The 19,754-nt window shown below is 38.2% G+C and overlaps 2 protein-coding genes across 4 annotated transcripts in view; both read right to left on the reverse strand.

Annotated features, from left to right (window-relative positions):
• Positions 1 to 3,907, reverse strand: part of mical1 (microtubule associated monooxygenase, calponin and LIM domain containing 1) — a 37,616-nt gene extending 33,709 nt beyond the window's left edge. The window contains exons 1-2 of the mRNA XM_074681729.1: positions 3,736 to 3,907; positions 3,175 to 3,250 (exon numbers count right to left, since the gene is read on the reverse strand). The gene's annotated coding sequence lies outside the window, so the exon portion shown is untranslated. The remainder of the gene's footprint in view (positions 1 to 3,174; positions 3,251 to 3,735) is intronic.
• Positions 3,908 to 7,172: 3,265 nt separating this feature from the next.
• src (v-src avian sarcoma (Schmidt-Ruppin A-2) viral oncogene homolog) overlaps positions 7,173 to 19,754 on the reverse strand; it is a 58,992-nt gene continuing 46,410 nt past the window's right edge. For 2 of the 3 annotated variants that reach the window (XM_074681732.1, XM_074681731.1), the window contains 8 exons: positions 17,750 to 17,853; positions 13,846 to 13,995; positions 13,601 to 13,756; positions 11,266 to 11,445; positions 11,025 to 11,101; positions 10,782 to 10,935; positions 9,934 to 10,065; positions 7,173 to 8,628 (listed from right to left, as the gene is read on the reverse strand). In XM_074681732.1, the coding sequence (XP_074537833.1) occupies positions 8,420 to 8,628; positions 9,934 to 10,065; positions 10,782 to 10,935; positions 11,025 to 11,101; positions 11,266 to 11,445; positions 13,601 to 13,756; positions 13,846 to 13,995; positions 17,750 to 17,853 (1,162 nt within the window). In that variant the 3' untranslated portion in view covers positions 7,173 to 8,419. Of the gene's footprint in view, positions 8,629 to 9,933; positions 10,066 to 10,781; positions 10,936 to 11,024; positions 11,102 to 11,265; positions 11,446 to 13,600; positions 13,757 to 13,845; positions 13,996 to 17,749; positions 17,854 to 18,041; positions 18,069 to 19,754 lie in introns of all 3 variants that reach the window. The other variant, XM_074681730.1, reaches the window with a different exon arrangement.

Below are 19,754 nucleotides of genomic sequence, written 5' to 3' on the forward strand. Positions count from 1 at the left end.
GAGAGAAACTTATCTATGAAACAGTATTTTAAAGAAAAACTTCAGATTTTGTTCTTTTTGTTTGAGATATAAACCGCAACAAACTGCTGTAGCAGACTTCAGCTCCTGTGCGGAGCTTATAGCTGGTTATGAAACTCTGCGATTCACCCTGATGCTTTTCTTAACCAGAAAAAGCAGAACAGACCATCAACTTTAAGACGACTATTTTTGTAGAGTTATTTACATGTCTGAAACCACTGCTGTGGGAACGTGTTGGATAAAATGACTATCAGCATTCTGCAGAAAGAGGCTGTTTTTCTTTTCATAGCCAGAAGTTTTTTTTTTATGTCGTACATTTGCACTGCAAAAAAATGAAATCTTATCAAGTGTTTTTGTCTTATTTTAACTAAAAATTGTCCTATCATACTCTATATGAGCCACATTTTACTAACCAGTCTAAAAAAAGGCTTGTTTCAAGTTACTTAAAGACAAAAACAAGGTCTAAATTGCTTGTAAAAAGTAAAAAAAAAATTCTGATGAAATGAGAAAAGTTTGGTAGAAAGTTTGCTTGAAACTACAATAATGTCTTAAAACAAGCAACTTTTCTCTTGTTCCATTGGTTGATTTTTTAAACCTAATTTTGTCTTTAAATAACTCAAACAAGACATTTTCCTGGACTAGTCAGGTGAATGTGGCTCATTTTAAATCTAAAAAGACATTTTCAAATGAAAATAAGACAAAAACACTTGATAAGTTTTCAGTTTTTTGTAGTGTGACAGTTGACTAAAGCAGAATAAGTTTGTGACTGAGCACTGAGGAAAGTACAGATACCAAGCCTTTTGTTGTTTGTGTGCAAAACCGCCCTTTGCTGCTCTGCCTGTTTGTTCCTGACCACATCAGAGGAAAAAATAAATAAAGGACAGCTTTTTAAGGAAGACCTGAGTGCCCGTGCACCTCCAAAAAACACTTGTCAAAAATGCACAAGACAATACAATTTAAGATATAAAAGTAGGTATGTGACGATACATTCAACTCACGATTGGATACTATTTTGGATTCTGGGTTAATGATACAATTTTCCTATGTTCTTTTAACATAATGAGTTTGCAGAGAAAATATGACTGAGAAAAAGTCTTTAAATTTTTTCTGCAACTACAAAAAAACCAACAAAAAACAATGCAGTGAATGCGAAATTTATAACAAACACATATATATATTTAAATGTATAAATATGGCAAAATATATTTTCTCTTATTTTTAACAAATTAAGGAGAATTCCCTTTTAAGTTCTGAGGTAAAAAAGTGTCAGTAAAATCATATTTTATCTTGAATTACAAAAAATAAATTAAAACCCTTTTTTAAAGCAAAATCCACATCAAAATATTTAAATAAATAATACAAATAAACAAAATCTCAGGTTTGCACGAGTCCCTAGATTAAGATCTACGTGTTATTATTATTATTATTTTTTTTCAGGAAAAACAGCCCTCTGCTGTTTAGTTAGGGCATCACAATTTTTTTTTATCTCAGTAGATTAAAATCTTTATAAATTCTTATTGATTATTCACTGCGATGTGATGCATCTTTACACCCCTATATAACAGTGACAAGCTTTGGCCACAGGGGGCACCAAAACCAATGCAAACCTAACGTTCCTCACAGGAGCTTTATTCCCCAATCATAGCAGCTCTGATCAAGAGTGCTAGTTAGCTGTAATTGCATTTAGCCTTAGGAAAAAAATCTAGAAACATCTAAACCAAAAATAAAACAACTCTGTAACTCGTGATATTTTTCATCCTGCATGTCTTTCTGTGACTTATTTCAGGCTTATTTTATTTCTCCTGCTCGATTGTTTTCCATGTTTATGGTGTAAATGAGCTCACAACAACACATGTACACCGTTTTGTCAACATTTGCAAACAAAACAGTTGCACCACAGGTAAAATGCTAATCTTTAGAGTAAATAAAACACTCAAACAGCACAAGCACAGGCCTTACAGTTCAGGTCACATGAACTGTTTAACACTTGAGCACAGTTGCAGCAAGCTGCGGCTGACATTTCCTGTAACTGTAATGTGCATGCATCACTTCCTGATGATAACACTGACTTCACAGTAAGTCCCCTCTGCTGCTAATTCTGCAGCCCCCCGCTGCTCCACCTGAGACACGGAGGCTATAATTACAGTCAGCAACATGTGTGTGCAGGAGTGAGGTGTCTGAACCTGAGAGACCTGCTGGAACAAACATTCCCCTTTTGCATTTTTTATCAGTGACTGAATGTAGATGGTAATCAAAATAGGAACATCATGACTACAAAACTGATCGAACATGACGAGAAGCTGCAAACTCTTCCTGCTTCTTTCATAACTGTCTTTTAGCTCAGTAACATATGGTTCCTATCACTCTAACAAGCTCCTACCAACAATAAACCCAAAGGCAAACAACTACTAAAGTGTCGGACAAGCCTGCTGAGAGATGAACACTGACCTTTAGTGCAACCAGTTTTTCTCATGAAGAAGCAGATGTGTTGGAAACATCAAATTTTCAACGGTAGCAAAATTTAAAGTGATGAAATCTGCACTTCCTGTCCTTTTTTTCCCTTATTGAATACTCGCAATGTGGATGCTATGTGTCTGCTGACATGCCCTCTTTGGCAGTGATTCCATTGTCTGAAATGATTAATCCTGATTGCACCCGGGTGAAAGTCTCCTTCCAAATCAGGCTGCAAATTGGGCCAGTTTTCCTTCCAAGAAAACCAACTAAGGAATGAAACACTCTGAAAAGACAAGAAAACCTGTCAAACCTAAAAATAACTCAATAGATCAACGTGGAACTTTTATCCAATCCCCAAGAGGCTGATTTATTTTTACTCTGCGCTATTTTTTTCTGCCTTTAACTGGCCTGAAGATGTACAGCAGCAGTAAAAAACAACACATAAACACACAAACTAGGTTAACATGGGTAAAATCACCTTCTTGTGACTCTTCTAAATATAGTTTACAAGGGTCATGCTGAATGAAACACACACATACACAGTCATTTCCAGCTGACTCATGTTAGGCAATTGGAGAAACAGGCGAGTTTAAGCAGGAATGCAGTGAACAAGATCAGACAGATGCAACCTGGTGAATTATAGAGGTGAATTGACCTGATTCTCCTGGGAGCTGTGGATAGGATTGGATTGGATTGACCCACCTTATTACATGTGTAAGCTCTGCGGCACCATGTGTGACAACACTGTGAGTATCTGGATGCTGGATCAGGCTCTGATCTGCCGGCAGGCAGGTTTTTGGAGAGGGACGCAGAGAGATAAAACAGATGGAAGCAGGAAGATGGGTGAGGAAAAGAGAGAGGTGTCATTCATTTCCTGGAATTAACAGGCTCAGGCACACATCCATGGTTTGGGAATATAACCTTTACAATCGGAGTCTTAACAATGATAGGAAGCTGATACGAGAACAGGAAGGTGGGGTTCTAAATGGCAGAGTACTAAGATTTAAGCAAGTGCAAGCAGCAAGCTGTGAAGAATGAAAGCCAACATATGTGAGCACAAGCAACACGGTACATGCGTACATAATGCTTTGTGACACCAACTCATTCACACAAAACTAAACTATCACACTACCGATAAAACACACTCTAAAAGTTCTGAGTCAGCTTACGCTCTGAGGAAGGAGCGTCCTGACAATAAAACCAAACACACCTCACATTTAAATCTTCCCTGTTATCTCTACCGAGTCATTAAAGTTACTTTACCTGCTCCGGAGTCGACTTCAAAGCGTGTGTCTCCAAATCCACATCCTTCCTGTCGTTTCCATGTTTTATTGTCTTTGTTTACAGGTAAAGAGCGCGCGCGCAGGCTCACCTGCGCCTACTGCCCAGAGAACACGAGCGCAGCCTCTTCCGGGACTTTCTGGTAAAGCTGGAGAGACAGCGCGAGCACCGGCGCACGTGACAAGAGGACAGGCTGTAGGTGTGGATGTTAGAGGTGATATGGTTATCACTAGGGCACACGGCAGGAGTTACTCAGCACTATTGATGATTTCCCTTTTTGTAAACGTAAAAGCATCATTCACGGTATTAAATATATTAAAGTTTAGTCATTTTTATCAACCGCCGACTTACTTACACCCTTACTGTGTTCCATTTTTTGGGGGACTACAAATACAATACCGCTCTGTAGTCCAAACGTAGTCTTCGATAACAAATAATGAAAATAACACTTTAGCTAAAACATTTACAAAATGTAAATGTAGCCTATTAACGGTCCACGCTACAGGCACCATCAAGCTAAAACCACAAGATTGACATCTGTGTTTCAACGAATCAATTGTACGGTGGCCTTAAGTGGACATACATTTTTTTTTAAAATGATGTATGTTAATTTCGATTTTGAATTCTTATGCCTGTAAAGACTGACCCATCAAAAATAGCCAGAATTTAATTATTTATTTATGTTTTTTTTTTCCAGAACTGAGATTATTTAGCACTTTTAACAAAATCCAAAGAACAATTTTTCTTTATCATTCTGTTTATATTTTTTTTTGTATCACATTGACACATTGGGCAGTTTGGCAGCTATTTTAAAGTAAAGCCATTAGTTAATATGCATCCTTAAAATGCAGAGATGTTGTTCTTACTGCAACTTATTAAAAACTAGCTATGATATTTTGGAAAATAAGTGTGTGGATGGTTTCAGGAGAGCAGCAATTTTGAAAAGGGCCAGAAAGAAAAGAAGATGAACAAAACCAAAATCAACAATTTACAGTAAATATTCTGTATTTATTTGGCATACTGGAGCTAAACAAACCATTGTTTATATTTACAGTTTGTGGCATTAGAGCTATTCAAACTGAAGTCATATTTTGTACCAGGCTGTAAATGGCACATTTTTTTTGGCTTAATAGTGTGTATGTGGTTTCTGGTACTTATTTATGGAGCCAACTTCAGCAGACACTAGACGAACTGCAGCTTTTGACACTTCCTTATTGTCTTCACTTCTTGCAGCTGGAAATTGCTGCTCGATTTTACGGTGTATTCACATCTGACTTTTCTTTGACCTCAAGAGATGCTGCATGGGGGAGAAAAGTTGGGATGAGCCAAAATTGGACCCTAAAATAGTTGATTATTTGCAGGGCCCAACCCAACAAATTTTCACAGGGTCTATAAACACAACTCCTGCTCATAATTTGTGTCCCCTGGTTTCACACTTGAAATTATTATTGTTAAAATGGATTTAGTGTTTCATTCTGGGCAGTTTAAGAGGTCTCAGGGTCCCAAAAAGATGCGTGTGCTTCATTTTTAGACAATTTAAATCAGGGTTCTCCTGTGTTATGCAACCTTTTCTCTCTGGAAATTAGAGGCCAGTTTCCTCCTCACTACCTGCCAAACCTGTGATGGTTTCTCCTCAGATTGAAACTGAAAGCCTCCTAGAGGAGTTTTTAGTTGGTTTTAAAAAGACTGAGAATTAAAGAGATGCCTCCTTATAACAAACAAAAGCAAAAGAAACTGTTGGTAATGCGACTACAGATTTTCTTTTGTAATACTTTAGAGGGAAGGTGCGGACCAGATGATTGTCAACATGCTGAAGAAACAGAGAATTTACTTTGTGTGACAAATTTGACTGTCAAAAGCCAGTAGGTGTCAGGTGATGTTTTTTTTTTTTGTGTGTGTGTGTGTGTGTGTGTGTGAGTCAGAGATCACTGTGAACAGGAAAAGACCAGCTCAGAGATAGTAGGGATCGCTTTGTTCACAGAGGATGCAAATATATACTTTCATATAAAGTGGTTTAATTAAAAGTTGTGTTTATATTCTAATGTTTTATATTTGTTTTCTCCTTTTTTTGCTTGCTGGTCTGATAACACCTTGAGCTTTGTTGTCTGTGTCCTGGCCCTGACTTTTCAATCTGCACAACTCACTGAAGGAGTCTCTTTTTAGATTTGCCTTCAATCCAAAAAAAAGATCCTAAATATACAAAACCTCAGGGGTTCAACCAACAAATCTGCATAATGAAAGCAAAGAGCACATTTTTTTATTGATTGTGACCTTTGCGCGAGCTCCTCCGCATCATAAAAACATTCAGTGATTAAACAGGACCCAGGGTACGGATGGCAATGTACAAATTTTATTCAAATGTACTTTCAAATTTGAACAATATTCAGCAGGATTTTACAAAGAGCATTTATATGAAAACTCCCATTGAATACAGTAGAAAAGAGTATATATGCTGTATGAATATCACAGACTTTAAAAAATATCTGCATAGCCAGAGAGAAGACCCACAGTAACCCCACAGGAAGCGTCCTCACACAGTTTTGACCTTTTCGTGCACTTTTCCCATATTTTTGCTCAGTGAAACGGGTCAGGAGGAGGAGAGGGCGATGTCAAACAGCATGACAGCTCTCACACAGGTCATTGCACTCGCACCGTCCTCTGCACGGAGTTTCTGAATCATAGTCAGTCATGCTTCATGAAATCAGAGCTGATAGCAAAGATGACAGAGGCATTCACACATTTACGCCACGTCGCTTCAGGTGAATGATAATTGACTTTCTGCTCATTCCTTAGCCTCTGAAGCAGCATTGAAATGATTTGAAGGTTATCGGATGTAAACATTGGTGGTTTTGATTGGTTTATGAGGAGGACTTGATGCTGGTGGACGATCAGAATCTGGCATGACTAAAAACTGACTCCAGAAATACGCGGGAGATCATGGGATGTGGAGCAGCTCTGTCAGTCAAAGTGAAAGTGTACAACCAAGATAAGTTTCACAGGAAAACGTGCACAAAACCAGAAAGTAAAAATAGTCTAATATATATATTTATAACATCGTTGTTGAGTGTTATTCAACCCATTAAAGTACCATGAAGGTTAACGTTTGAATGATGGAGAAAGAAAAATAAACAACGGGGTTAATTTAAAAGGAATAAATTATAAAGATGATATATACACAAAAATATAAGCACTGAGATTATTTACAATTAAGTTTCAAGATGCCAATTGGTTTTCTACACATGCAGTTTAACAGGAAGGCTTATTGGTCTGCCCCCTACTGGTTGGAGGGAGCATTGCAACAACCCCCAGGTAGAACATTAGAATAACAGATTATTTCCAGTGTATGATTGTGCTTCAAAATGCACCAATTAGAAAGAAACACCTGAACTTATTGAAATAAAATCCTTAAAAGAAATAAAAAGGACACAAAAAAGGAGATTCACCTGATTTTAATTTGAATCCTTGAAAACAAATCAGCATCTTGAAACCACGCTGGTGATCCGGTTGGTTCTGTACACAGATACAGGATCTCAAAACAGTGAGTTTATCCTTTTTGAGAAGAAGAAGAAGAAGAAGAAGGAGAAGAAGAAGAAGAAGTAACCTCTGCTTACAAAACTCTTTGTAAGAAAAGTTCAGAGTATTAAAATACACTTTTACAGCAGTAGAAGAAGAGAGTACAAAAGAAATTCTCATTGGCACAAACGTCCTTGCAGCAGTAGTCGTCTCCATCCTGAGATGACTTTTAGTGATCAGTAGCCTTTTTTTGTTTGTAAGAAAAGTCACGTTTAGAAAATAGAGAGACAGACTCTCTGCCTCCTCTTCTTTGTGTCGAGCTGTATGTTGGTCACAGCGATAGATTTATTAATCCAATGGGTGGTCAAGACTCACTCTGATGTTAGTCTCATACAAAATCTCACGGCAGACGAGATGGTAGACTTAAAGATGCACAAGGAAAGCAAGGTTATATAAAAAAAAAGGTAAGTTTGACTGATTATATTCCAGTTAATCCAGGTTTAATTGCAGAACAAAACAAAAAGGGTGATCCTGGCAAATATCACACGTCCCAAAGAGTCTAAAGTGGCCAAAAATGGAAGACAGGCTGAGCATATGTGCATCCCAAAAAGAACGTGGAGGAAAAAAGAAGCCATCCTGAAGTGGTGTTTGCAGCAGGAAAACAACTCTAGCATTGACTTTCTGGACTCCCAAGCTTCATTTTACTTCCAGCATTGAAGCTGGCAGATGACACGTGAGAAGAGTGCACGGGGAATGTATGTAATTAGGATGCCTTTTAAACACGAGGAAGGTAGAAAAACCTGCCTGATGTGCAGGGAGTTGATTTGACAAACTAAACAGCACAGTACTGTATGATATACTCAGAATAATATCACATTGATCCGTTTTAAAGTCCCTCAGAGGGGAGCGACTTTGGAAAGTGGCAGGAATTGAAAGTTACTGATTGGTTTGAAGTCCCGCTGACACGTCTAAATGTCACAGAGTTATTGATTGTACCCAGAATGCAGTCAGCTTTCTGCCCCGTTGTACTGTACACACACACACACCCTCACACACACATACTCGTCCATGCATTCTGAAGTAGATGCACATGCTCAGTTTTGCACATGCACTAACACATGCATGTTTCTGCAGTTCCACAGTGGAGCTGGAGTTACAGGTTCTCCCCCGGCTGGTACTGAGGCTCAGTGGAGGTAAAGTAATCCTCCAGGAAGCCCTGCAGGTACTCGAAGGTGGGTCTCTCCTCGGGCTCTTTCCTCCAGCAGGTCAGCATCAGGTCGTGCAGGGATTCAGGGCACTCTGCTGGACACGGCATCCTGTAGCCACGCTCCACCTGGTCCAACACTTCTCTGTTTACCATACCTGACAGAGTAAAGGTGTGATGTCAGAGATTACTATTTATAGCATGATGACGCTGCACTGCAAAAAACTGAAATCTTATCAAGAGTTTTTTTTGCCTTATTTAAAGTAATGATTTCCTTATTATACTTGATATCTCACCCCAAACACTTAAACTAAAATACTCATATTCATTCTATCATTCACATTCATATTTATTCATTTTCTTGTTTTTTTTAGCTACACATTTCTTATTTATCCTTATTTCTTTATGGTGTTATTTTGAACAGTCTGCTCTGGTCTTTTACACCTTAAATACACCTGAAATATATATTAATATGTTTATATCTGCATAGTCTGATCTGGTCCATTACACTTACCTATTGTTTATATGTTAACTTATTAGTTTGCTCCAATGTTTTCCACTTCCTTCTATCTTTATCTTACTGTATTATTGTTAATGTTAACTAGCTTTTCATATTTTGTGTTTGACACTTCAGTAAACCGCTCTTACTTCTCTCTTGTTGTATGCTGCAACAAAATAATTCCCACTCTGAGGATCAATAAAGTTTAATCTAATCTTATATGAGCCCATAGACTGTATAAAACATGGACGTAGTCTCCCCGACGTCACCCATCTGTTTCTGAAACGGTAAATGAAGCACATCAGCTATAGCGGCCATATTGGTAGTGGCAAGGACTTGGCGTACAGCTATAGGGTGCTGGTCGGTCATGTGACCCTGAGCTGTGCCTCTGATTGAGCGAGCTTGCGATCTTAATATCCTCTGAACGGCCGAGTTAGAAAAAAATTCACCCCCTGTACAGTGTATGCTGATAGTAAAACTAGCGACTCAGACAGGAGACATTTTTTGAACCAGGCTGTAAATAGGTGAATTTCATTTTTGGCTTGGTGTGTATGAGACTTTTGGTACTTCCGGAGCCAGCCTCAAGCCTCAGAAATTTGCTTGAAACAAGAATAATGTCTTAATATAAGTAACTTTTCTCTTGTTCCATTGGCAGATTTTTTTAACTTGTTACAAGCAATTCAGACCACATTTTTGTCTTTAAATAACTTAAAATAACACATTTTTCTGGACTGGTCAGGTGAATGTGGCTCATATTAAGACTAAAAATACATTTTCTACTGAAAATAAGACAAAACACTTGATAAGATTTCACTTTTTTGCAGTGTGATGAGTCACAACTGTTGGCCTTTGTTGGCCTGAACCGATCCAGCCTGAAAGCCATTGTGGAGGCATGATTTACCCATTCTTAAATACTTATGGTAACATTAAAGGACTTAAAAAGCTCCACACAATCCTTCCTCACCTGGATAAGGGACTCGGCCTTTGGTGGCCAGCTCAGTCAGTAAGACCCCAAATGACCAGACATCAGATTTGATGGTGAAGCGTCCGTACAGAGCAGCCTCAGGAGCCGTCCACTTGATGGGAAACTTGGCTCCTGCAAGAGGAAACATTTATCAGCTATCTAAAATTAGAACATTGCAGCACAGAGTGAAATAAAAGCACATCACATCAGCTGCATGATTCATACCATTTCCTGGAGGCTAATACCGTGTAACTGCAGGTACTACATGAGAGGCATACGAGGACATGAAAAGGATGCTCACATCGGCTTCATCACGTTATTCTGGGTTATTTCAGTACATTTTGTTTCTTTAAAAACACTTTAATCTCTCTATGCACAAAGATGTTCAGATGTTTTTTAAAATCTTCTCAAAACTAATTTTAAAAACGAGAAGTGTGAGTCAGCCTACATCACGGATCATGCCAAGATGAGAGGAAACTATCGTTATATGAAATATCTATAGGCCTCTGACTAACAAACCTTTAAATATTTAATGAATGTTGTCTAACCTCTGATCTACAAAATGTCAAAACATTGGAAAAAAGAGCTCAATTTCCATCATTTCCCCTCAGTGCTTTTGGAATAGCTTATTTTCAATCCATGAAGCAGCAGGACAGACTATTAACTTGGATAAATAACAAGGAAAAACAGCAAATCTTCAACTTAAAGAAGCTGGAACTAGGAAATGTTTGTCTCATCTGACAATTAATGTCCTACGTAATGTTTAAAAGGTTGCAAGCTATATTTATTGCTAACAACAGCGTAAAACAAGGGGTCTAAAAGCTCACACTGAAGACCTGCAGTCTCACCTTGTCTGGCAGTGTACTCATTATCCTCGATGAGACGAGCCAGACCAAAATCTGCCACTTTGCAAACCAGGTTATCTCCCACCAGGATGTTAGCAGCCCTGAGGTCTCTGTGCACGTAGTTCATCCTCTCAACGTACGCCATCCCTGAAGCAATCTGAGACAGATACACAGGGATATGTGATTGACCACGATGACTGAAACTCTTCAGGATATTTTCAATGTTAGGAAAATATTTGTGCCAACCTGTGAGGCCATATCCACCAGCTGGGGGAGGCGGAGCATCTTACCCATGTCACCTTTGAGGAAGTCCAGTAAGCTACCTGTTGGCAGGAGCACAAGCCGCAGGTTAGTATGAAATGTTTTTCATGTAGCATCAAACTCTTAACTCATGAATCTAAAATAAATCTTGTGTGTTCTTTTACTTTGGTACAGCTTGAATTAGCTTTTTATTCTAACGATGTGAAAGTTACGACTCCATGCTGACCTTGCCCCATGTACTCTGTCACGATGTAGATTGGCTCCTCGGACACCACAGCGTAAAGCTGAACCAGCTTCTCGTGTCTGAGTTTCTTCATGACCTGAGCCTCCTGAAGGAAAGCCTCCGGGGACATGGTGCCGGGCTTCAGGGTCTTTATTGCCACTCTTGTTGTACCGTTCCATGTGCCTGGTAAAAGTTTTAAAAATAGAGCAATGAAAGTCGTTTAAATGTTGAATAAGATTATTCATCAGTTTACAGCAGCAACTCTGAGTGGACAAGTCCCTTCAACAGTGATTTCTGGCAAATATCATACAGCTAATGGATGATAAACCAGGATTTATCTAAAGCGGCAATAAAAAACGTTTGGTGCTTGCTGTTTTTGGCGCCCTCCTGTGAAGGAGTCTTCATTGATTTTGTCCCGTTTATGTGCAAAGTTCATAGGTTCATTCTGGTTTCTTTTAACAGTCAAGCACTGCATTGTTTCTGTGTTTTTTTTCTGTTGAAACTGTTAATATTTGCAGGTTTTTTTAGGGATAATTCTGCTCAATGCATAAGTGTCAGTGTCTGTGTCTGCTTCTACCCCCTCCTCTGCCTGTATGTTGGTGTTTTGGTTGTGCTGGGATGTTTCCGGGCAGAGAATGGTCGTGGTTACATCATCCACATAGCATGCCCAGCTTACAAGTGACTTTGAGTGCCGATGATAGAAAGTGGAAGAAAATATTGAGCAGCTGCGATAAAAAAACACGAAATGCTAAACAGATAAAAGCTTGATTTTCACTCTATTTTGGGAAGCAGTAAGGGAAGAGTGACGCGAGTTGGCTTTCTGCTAACCAAGAATGTGTCAAATACCCATGTTTCGCTCTTGCTAACCGACCAAGTCAGATGCAAGTCTCCTGAGTCTCTCCCATATAGAAACATGATGCTACCGCGATGTCAACCTCTACTTCTTCGATGTTGGCCACAGGATCTTCAACAGTTTCATCACAGCACTTGATATGGTTCTTTTCTAATGGCTGCTTTAACCTACTGTGTTTGACATTCTCAAAATCCTGCTTGGCTGGATCACTTCCTCCAACTTTTATTTTGGTGCTTCTGGCAGGCGGGAGTGTGAATCTGCATATTAGCAAAATATTTAGAAATCTTGACTTCATATTTAGAAATCTTAGCAAATACTTGAAAAATATTTGTTCAATTTTTAATGTTCAAAAAGCAATAAAAAATGGAATAAAAAAAAATCTTTGCTCAAAATTTAGAAATCTTTGCTTAAGATTTAGAAATCTTGTCTGAACATTTGTAAATCTCTTTGAAATACTTGGATATAAAAGCTAAATATTAAGAAATATTAGCTAAACTTTTTGTTTTACCTAGATATTTAGAAATCTTATATTAAATTTAAGTTTTGGCTAGATTTTCAGAAATCTTAGCTAAATATTTAGGATGTAAACAAAATGTTTAGACACGTAGCAAAATTTTACGAATCGAGACATTCATCTATAATATTTTTATATAGTATTTAAAATTCAGATATTACATTGAACATTTAGATAAAACATTTGACATTTGCATATAATATTTTACAGATATATTTTGGAAATATTTATCTAAATCTGCATAAAAAAGTGATGTTTTAGGGCAAAACATGTAGGAATGTTGTTATTTGTGCAACTTCACAATCGGCACCCCACACCTACCTTGAATATCCTTACATGACACTTAATCACAGTTCTGTTTGTACGCTTTACAAATAAGGATATAGAAGTTTCCAGTCTTTATGCTGATGGTTTTCTTTGCTTTTGCAGCTCGGGAAGAGTTATCAGTTTTACTTTGGGTCCGTTTCAAAGCATGCATTAAACTCCTGGTAGTAGCTTTAAAAATGGATAGCGCTTGTCTTTTTTTCAATCTACACAAGATACGTCCAGCCAACGATTTTTTCTTATGTGTTGTAAAACGTATCATGAAATCTATCATTCAAACACAGACTCAGCCAAAAGCAGAGACAACAACTGTCAGTTGTTGATATGTTTACTGACTCTGATTAATCTCATCATCAGGCATATTTGTATTTTCTACATCACTTGCACAAAAGCCTTGTGAGTCGGTAAAACAGACCCCGTGCACTTCTGTATTGGTAGATTTTAAAGAGCAGGGACTACTCAAGACTAAATCTCCTTTATGCACTTTGGTCTTGCCTCAGGGTGTAGTTTATTAACTCTGCCTTCAGGTTCCTTTTTATAGCGAGAGTAAGATTGTACTGAATAAATCCTGGAGTTCTCTGTGTTGTCATCATGTTTGGCTTAAAGTTTCAGAGTTTGTTCCAGAAACTGATCAAATCACAGCTTACCCATCCAGACCTCTCCGAAGCAGCCCTGTCCAAGTTTGAGGTCCAGACGGAGGGACTCTCTGGGGATCTCCCAGGCGTCCTTGGCTAAGCCTTGAGTCTGAGGCTTCAGCACGGGACAGATGTCTGTTAGACTGTGACAGAGGCCGTCGGCATGCTCTGAGGAACACAGGAAGCAGAGGGAAACCTTGAATAATATGAGGGAAGTAAGACTCCAAAGAGAAGCACAGTGTTGATATTAAACTCACTGCGATAGTGGTTGACGAGCTGCTGCAGGCTGCTGAACTGTGTGCGTGATGTGATGTAAAAACCTCCACTGTCCAGCTTCCTGATCTTGTAGTGCTTCACATTCAGCCCTTTGGTGTTGTCATAGTCCAGCACAGACAGACAGTAGGCACCTGGGAGGAAGAAAGATGATGATGTATGATACCTAAGAAGGTAAACAAACCAGCTCTGATCTCAACGTCTTAGTTGGAAAATCTTTTGACTTGTCAGATCTACCAACAAAGCTCTTATGACTTATTTACTGAGTTGTGTTTCATGTTTTATTCCCCTTCATATACTGTTTGTTATTGAAGTATTTTTTGATGTTTTATTCTCTCTTCGGGAGCAGGATAAAGTCACAACATGGCTGGTTCTGCTCAAAGTTTATCCTGACTATAGGGACGTTTTTTGTTGCTACTTTTATCTTCAAACTGATAACAAGTGGGTTTTTTTCAGTGGATTGATGTTGAGTTTTTTTAAATGGACTTTAATCCAGACTTGCTCTTTGGCATCTTATTTTTTTTTTTAAGATTTGTTGCAAAAAAAAACAAAAAACAACAACTGTACAGTGTCTTTGAGTTTCTGAAAAGTGCTATATAAATTATCATCATCATTATTATTATTATTATTATTATTATTATTATTATTATAATTATTATTATTATTATTATTATTATTATTATTATTGTTATTTTTGTTATTATTATTAAAATTGATTGCCTGTGATGAAATTCCCCAACAGTTGGTTTACACTATAAAAACTGAAATCTCATCAGGTGTTTTTGTCTTATTTTAAGTAAAAATTGTCTCATTATATACTTGATATGAGCCACATGTAACTGATCAGTCCAGAAAAATGTCTTATTTTAAGTTATTTTAAGACAAAAATGAGGTATGAATTGCTTGTAACAAGTAAAAAATCTGCTAATAAAATAAGAAAAAATTGCTGGAAAATTATGTTGAAACTAGAATAATGTCTTAGTACAAGTAACTTTTTTGTTGTTCCATTGGCAGATTTTTTTTAGCTTGTGACAAGCATTTCAGACCTCATTTTGTCCTTAAATAACTTGAAATAAGACATTTTCCTGGACTGGTTAGGTGACTGTGGCTCATATTAAGTCCCAAAAGACATTTTCTTCTGAAAATAAGAAAAAACACTTGATAAGAATTCAGGTTTTTGCAGTGTCACTTTCATTCACTTATTCAATCAATTCTTCGTCCAATCTTAAATTTAGCTGAGGTGAAGGGGGTGAAAAACACAACATTCATTAATGGATGAGAACACCATTTTCACCTGGTTCGACATTAAAGATTTTGAGTAGGTATTTTAGCAACAATGTCCATATTTCACCACCAGAGGGCGGTGTCTGACAGCCAGAAAACCAGAGTGAATCACAGAACGGCCCAAGGCGATGCCTCCCCCTTCTCCAAATGTTTGAGCTGATACTGCCCTTGGCTGTACAGTCCTCAGCTCCACGCTGACCTAATTCTGTCGAGCTCACCCACCCGGTACCTCTCCTCCTCTCCTCCTCACTCATCGACTCACTCCCTACCCCTCCCTCCCTACCTTGTCCCTCTTTCTTATTCCAGTCAGAGCAGCAAACACATCCGATCACAGGAAACAACCTGAGTCCTGCACTGTATCTGCATACACAAGTTACACACATACACACACACACACACACACACACAGATAGTTGTCTCCGTAGAGACTGCAGGAATCTCAGAGCAGCTGACTATCAGAAGTATCTCCAGACTCCAGAGTCCCACAGGCGCCACATCCAACCTCTCCCATCTGCCTGATTCGTCTCTCCTCTGTTCTCGGGGTGCACAGCCGACACGGCGCAGCAGGGCGCTCAGTGAGCAGCAGGGTGTCATGTCTGACTGCGAGGGAGAGTTCACTTTCTTCTTCTTTGCATTTTAGTAAGACGTCAGAGAACTCAAACTGAGTATCTGAGAATTTCATTTAAAAAAAAAGATGAGTACGGAGAAGTCCTTGAAAACAGAGCCCTGCTTGAAAAAAGTTTCTAATAATCAATTTCAGAAAAGTTGCACCAAGTGCGTTTGCACATATTTTCAGTGTAGGCTTGCTGATCAATATCAAACTGAATAATTAGGACAACCTCCCCAGGTCCTTTAAGTTCTCCCTCTCACAAACTTTATTTTCTGAAGCACGTGTTAATAAATAATAGTTTTGATCTGAATTATATTCCCAGGAAGCCTCTTGGCTGTTGTTCACGATTGCCAAAAGTGGTTAAACTGCTTAAAAATCCTTTAAACAGTTCAGTTTTTGATTCAGGACAATAACGTATTTTCTGTAAAATGATCAATAAATACTTTATAAAGAGAAATCACAGGAAAATATCTTTTTTTTCTCTAAAATAGTTTCGTACATCTTTCAACAACAGGATTTCTTTTGCCCACGATCAAGTGGTCGATGTTTTCAGACTCATTTTGGTCTGTTGTTTTTGTCAATATGGGAACATATTTTTTCCACCCTAATTACAACAACCACCATTTCCCTTCTGTGTTTGAGTCAGTTATGTGTTTCACTTGGCAAAACAGAGACATTTATTCATTCCTTCCTCACTGCCCACTTACTCATATAAGAATGGAATTAGCACTTGTCACACCTACCTCTGATGGCATGTAATACTCCTTCTGAACTTTACTTCACACTACTTGCACTCCAATATTGTTCTCCAGTACTAAGAGTTCCTTTTGTAAATATTTCTGTCTTTAATATGTTTTGTCTCGGTTTTATCATTTTTTTTAATCTGAGCATTGTTTTACGTTCCATTTTCTTGAAGTCAGGATTTAAGCATTTGAAACAGTAGACTCTGAGTTGATGTGCAATATGGCCTGTCTGTTCTCATTGTTGACTGCTCTACTCATCTTAATTGCCCCTCAGAGACAGTTCAATTTAATTCAATCCCGTTCAATGTTCAGTTCAGTTCAGTTCAGTTCAGTTCAGTTCAGTTCAATTCAGTTCAATTCAATCACTTCATTTCAATCCACTTCAGTTCAATTCAACTCAAAAATTCAACTGAACAGAACAATTTAAATCAATTCAACTCAATTTAATTTAATTCACTTCAGTTCAATTCACTTCAGTTTAGTTCAATTTAACTCAACAATTTAATTTACTTCAGTTCAATTCAATTTCAATTTCATTTCAATGCAATTCATGTCAGGTCAATTCAATTCAAGTCAGTCCACTTCAGTTCGATTCAGTTCAGTTCAGTTCAGTTCAATTCAATTCAATTCAATTCAATTCAATTCAATTCAATTCAATTCAAGTTAATCAAATTTACTTCAGTTCAATTCAATTTCAGTTCAATTCAATTCAATTCAGTTCAACTTAATTTGATTCAATTAAACTCAACTCAACTCAACTCAACTCAACTCAACTCAACTCAACTCAACTCAACTCAACTCAACTCAACTCAACTCAACTCAACTCCACAATTCATTTCAATCTAATTTTATTCAATTCAATGTGTTTCATAGGCAGTATAAAAGCCCAAACTTGAATGTACACATTTTCACACGACAAGATCGAATTCATCGGGGCTCTAGGTCAAAAAACCCTGAGTAAAGCCAGAAGAAAGGCAAATCTGATTGAAGCAACAAACGCAAACTAAAGAGATATTTTATATATGTTCTCTACAACCTACAACTACTGATTGTGCTAGACTGTAAATTTATGTGAATTTGTGAATTTATCTGATTATTTGAGATGCAGTGTTCATCGATATGCACTGTCCTTTCCTTTGTTAAAGTGGTTTTAAATAACTGGGCGTGATGCCACACACAATGTTCTGATTTACCCAACTCCTCTGAGTGAAAAGGCAGCGTAAATGATGAGTTAGCTTGTTATATATTTACCTTTAGTGGTCTCACTCTCTCGCACCAGGAAAGTCCCTCTCCTGTTCTCCAAACTTAGCAGCAACCTCTCTGAATCACGGCGGGTGATTTTCCCAAAGTACCACCTGATGGGGTGAAGAGAAAAACACAGGACACATAGGAACAGGTTGGTGAGAGGAAGAAGAGAAGGAACAAAGAGCCAAGGTGAGCAATGGGGCACGGTTTCGGTCAGAAAGTGCAGTGAAACTCTTTGTATTGTCTTTGCATTCCAGTTGCAGGGCATACTCATGCATACAGTGCAGAAGCTGCTTACCTGGACTCCAGAGTCAGTCTGACATGACTGGAGGAGGGGCAGGAAGCAAAAATGAGAAACGGAATTTGTTATAGAGGGTTAGTTTGTAAGCGAGCAGGTTGGAGGGTTAAGATTTGCATTAAAGGATCTAAAGACTGAATAACCACATGACAACAGAGGGTTTAAGGAATAACATTATCTTTTGGTGACACATTTACCTTCTTTCTCAGAGTTAGATTTGAGATGATATTGACTCATGTGGGTGTAGTAAAATGAACCACAGCTATAGTTTTGCTTCTATCCATCTAGGGATGGACATCGATAAGATTTTATCGATACCATTGTCTTTATTGATTCTGCTTATCAATCCAATTCTTTATCAATTCCTCCTGTGAATTTACTACAAAAGTAGCTTTACAGATTTTCTGTGTCAACATCTAACTGGATATCATTGAATGTTATCAATTAGGCCATCTAGTGTCTTCAAGTGGTAATAGCATTACTCTGACTTATTTGGAACCTTGCCGTTGTGCCATAAAGTGATTGTCTGCCAGAAACTGATCAAACAACCTCAGGAACTTGAGTAAAAGTTGAACCACTCAGTTTCTCTGGTCTGCAGCTGTTCCTCTCAGCAAGAAACTGATGTAACATGCAAATAGACGTGCTAGTACGTCCATGTTAGGAGATAAAGAACTATGTGACACAAGCAAATATGGTCAATGAGTGGGTAGAAAGCACCAGTTGGTCTATAATCTATCTAATATAGCTTCCTAAAACAAAATGAGACCACTTTAAAGTCAATAAGAATCAGTGGCGAAACAGGGGCTTGGATCACTTTTTGGCCAGGAAAATGATCAATACTTGGCAGCCTGCACACGCTCCTGTGGCCATTTAATCAGCTTCTGGCAGACAGTAACTTTATGGCTCAACACACGCATTATGTAAAGAATCAATAAGGGAATCGTTAAGCATAAAGGCTAATGATATCGATTGATGGATTGAAACGTTTCTTATCGATTCTCAACAGTAACCGGTTTTTGATTCTCATTCCTAACACTGTCAGCCCTAAATGTGTGTATAAGTTTGATGATTTTGGGAAGTGATATCTAAAATAAATGTTACTTGGCTATGAGACTACTAAGAGACTTTAAATTAGCAAAACATCAATAAGACCAAACTAAAGTTTTGGTTCTTTGCTAAGAAATAGTGCCAAGTATAAACCTCACATAGAACCAAGATCAACCCGAGTAGAAGCTAGCCTAGCTGTTTCCTCCTGACTCCAGGTCAAGAAAAGCTAAGCAAAGCTAACTGGTCAAAGCTTACATAGGCTTCCCAACAATGGATATAGCCTCTGTGTCCAAAGTTGACACAAAGGAACGGTTGCCTTGAACCTGTGTTAGTACTTACGGCCAACAGGGGGAGCTAATGTCTATATTTTCCTCACGTTGCGTTTAATTTTGAAGTTTCCGTTCTTCTTCTAGATAGTGATGTCTATTTTTTGATTCATAGTCACATTTTTCGAATACATAATCAAGCCTGGTGTAAAGGGATGGAAAGGGATTGCGAAGAAAAAACAAACCGTTCGGTTTCCCTCACTCTGTTAGGGGCGCGTGCGCTCCGTTCGGTTCGTGCTTTTCCTTTTTCTTCGTTTGACAGCTCAGTTTGAAACGGATCATACGCATGCGCAACGCGAGGCGGAGGATACAGCTGAACAGTTGTGGGAAGGCGTGTGTG

Source organism: Halichoeres trimaculatus, unplaced genomic scaffold (genome assembly GCF_033239565.1).
Source record: "Halichoeres trimaculatus isolate MK-OKI-2021-1 unplaced genomic scaffold, fHalTri1.1 fHalTri1_scaffold_11, whole genome shotgun sequence".
In the NCBI taxonomy this organism is placed as follows: Eukaryota; Metazoa; Chordata; class Actinopteri; order Labriformes; family Labridae; genus Halichoeres; species Halichoeres trimaculatus.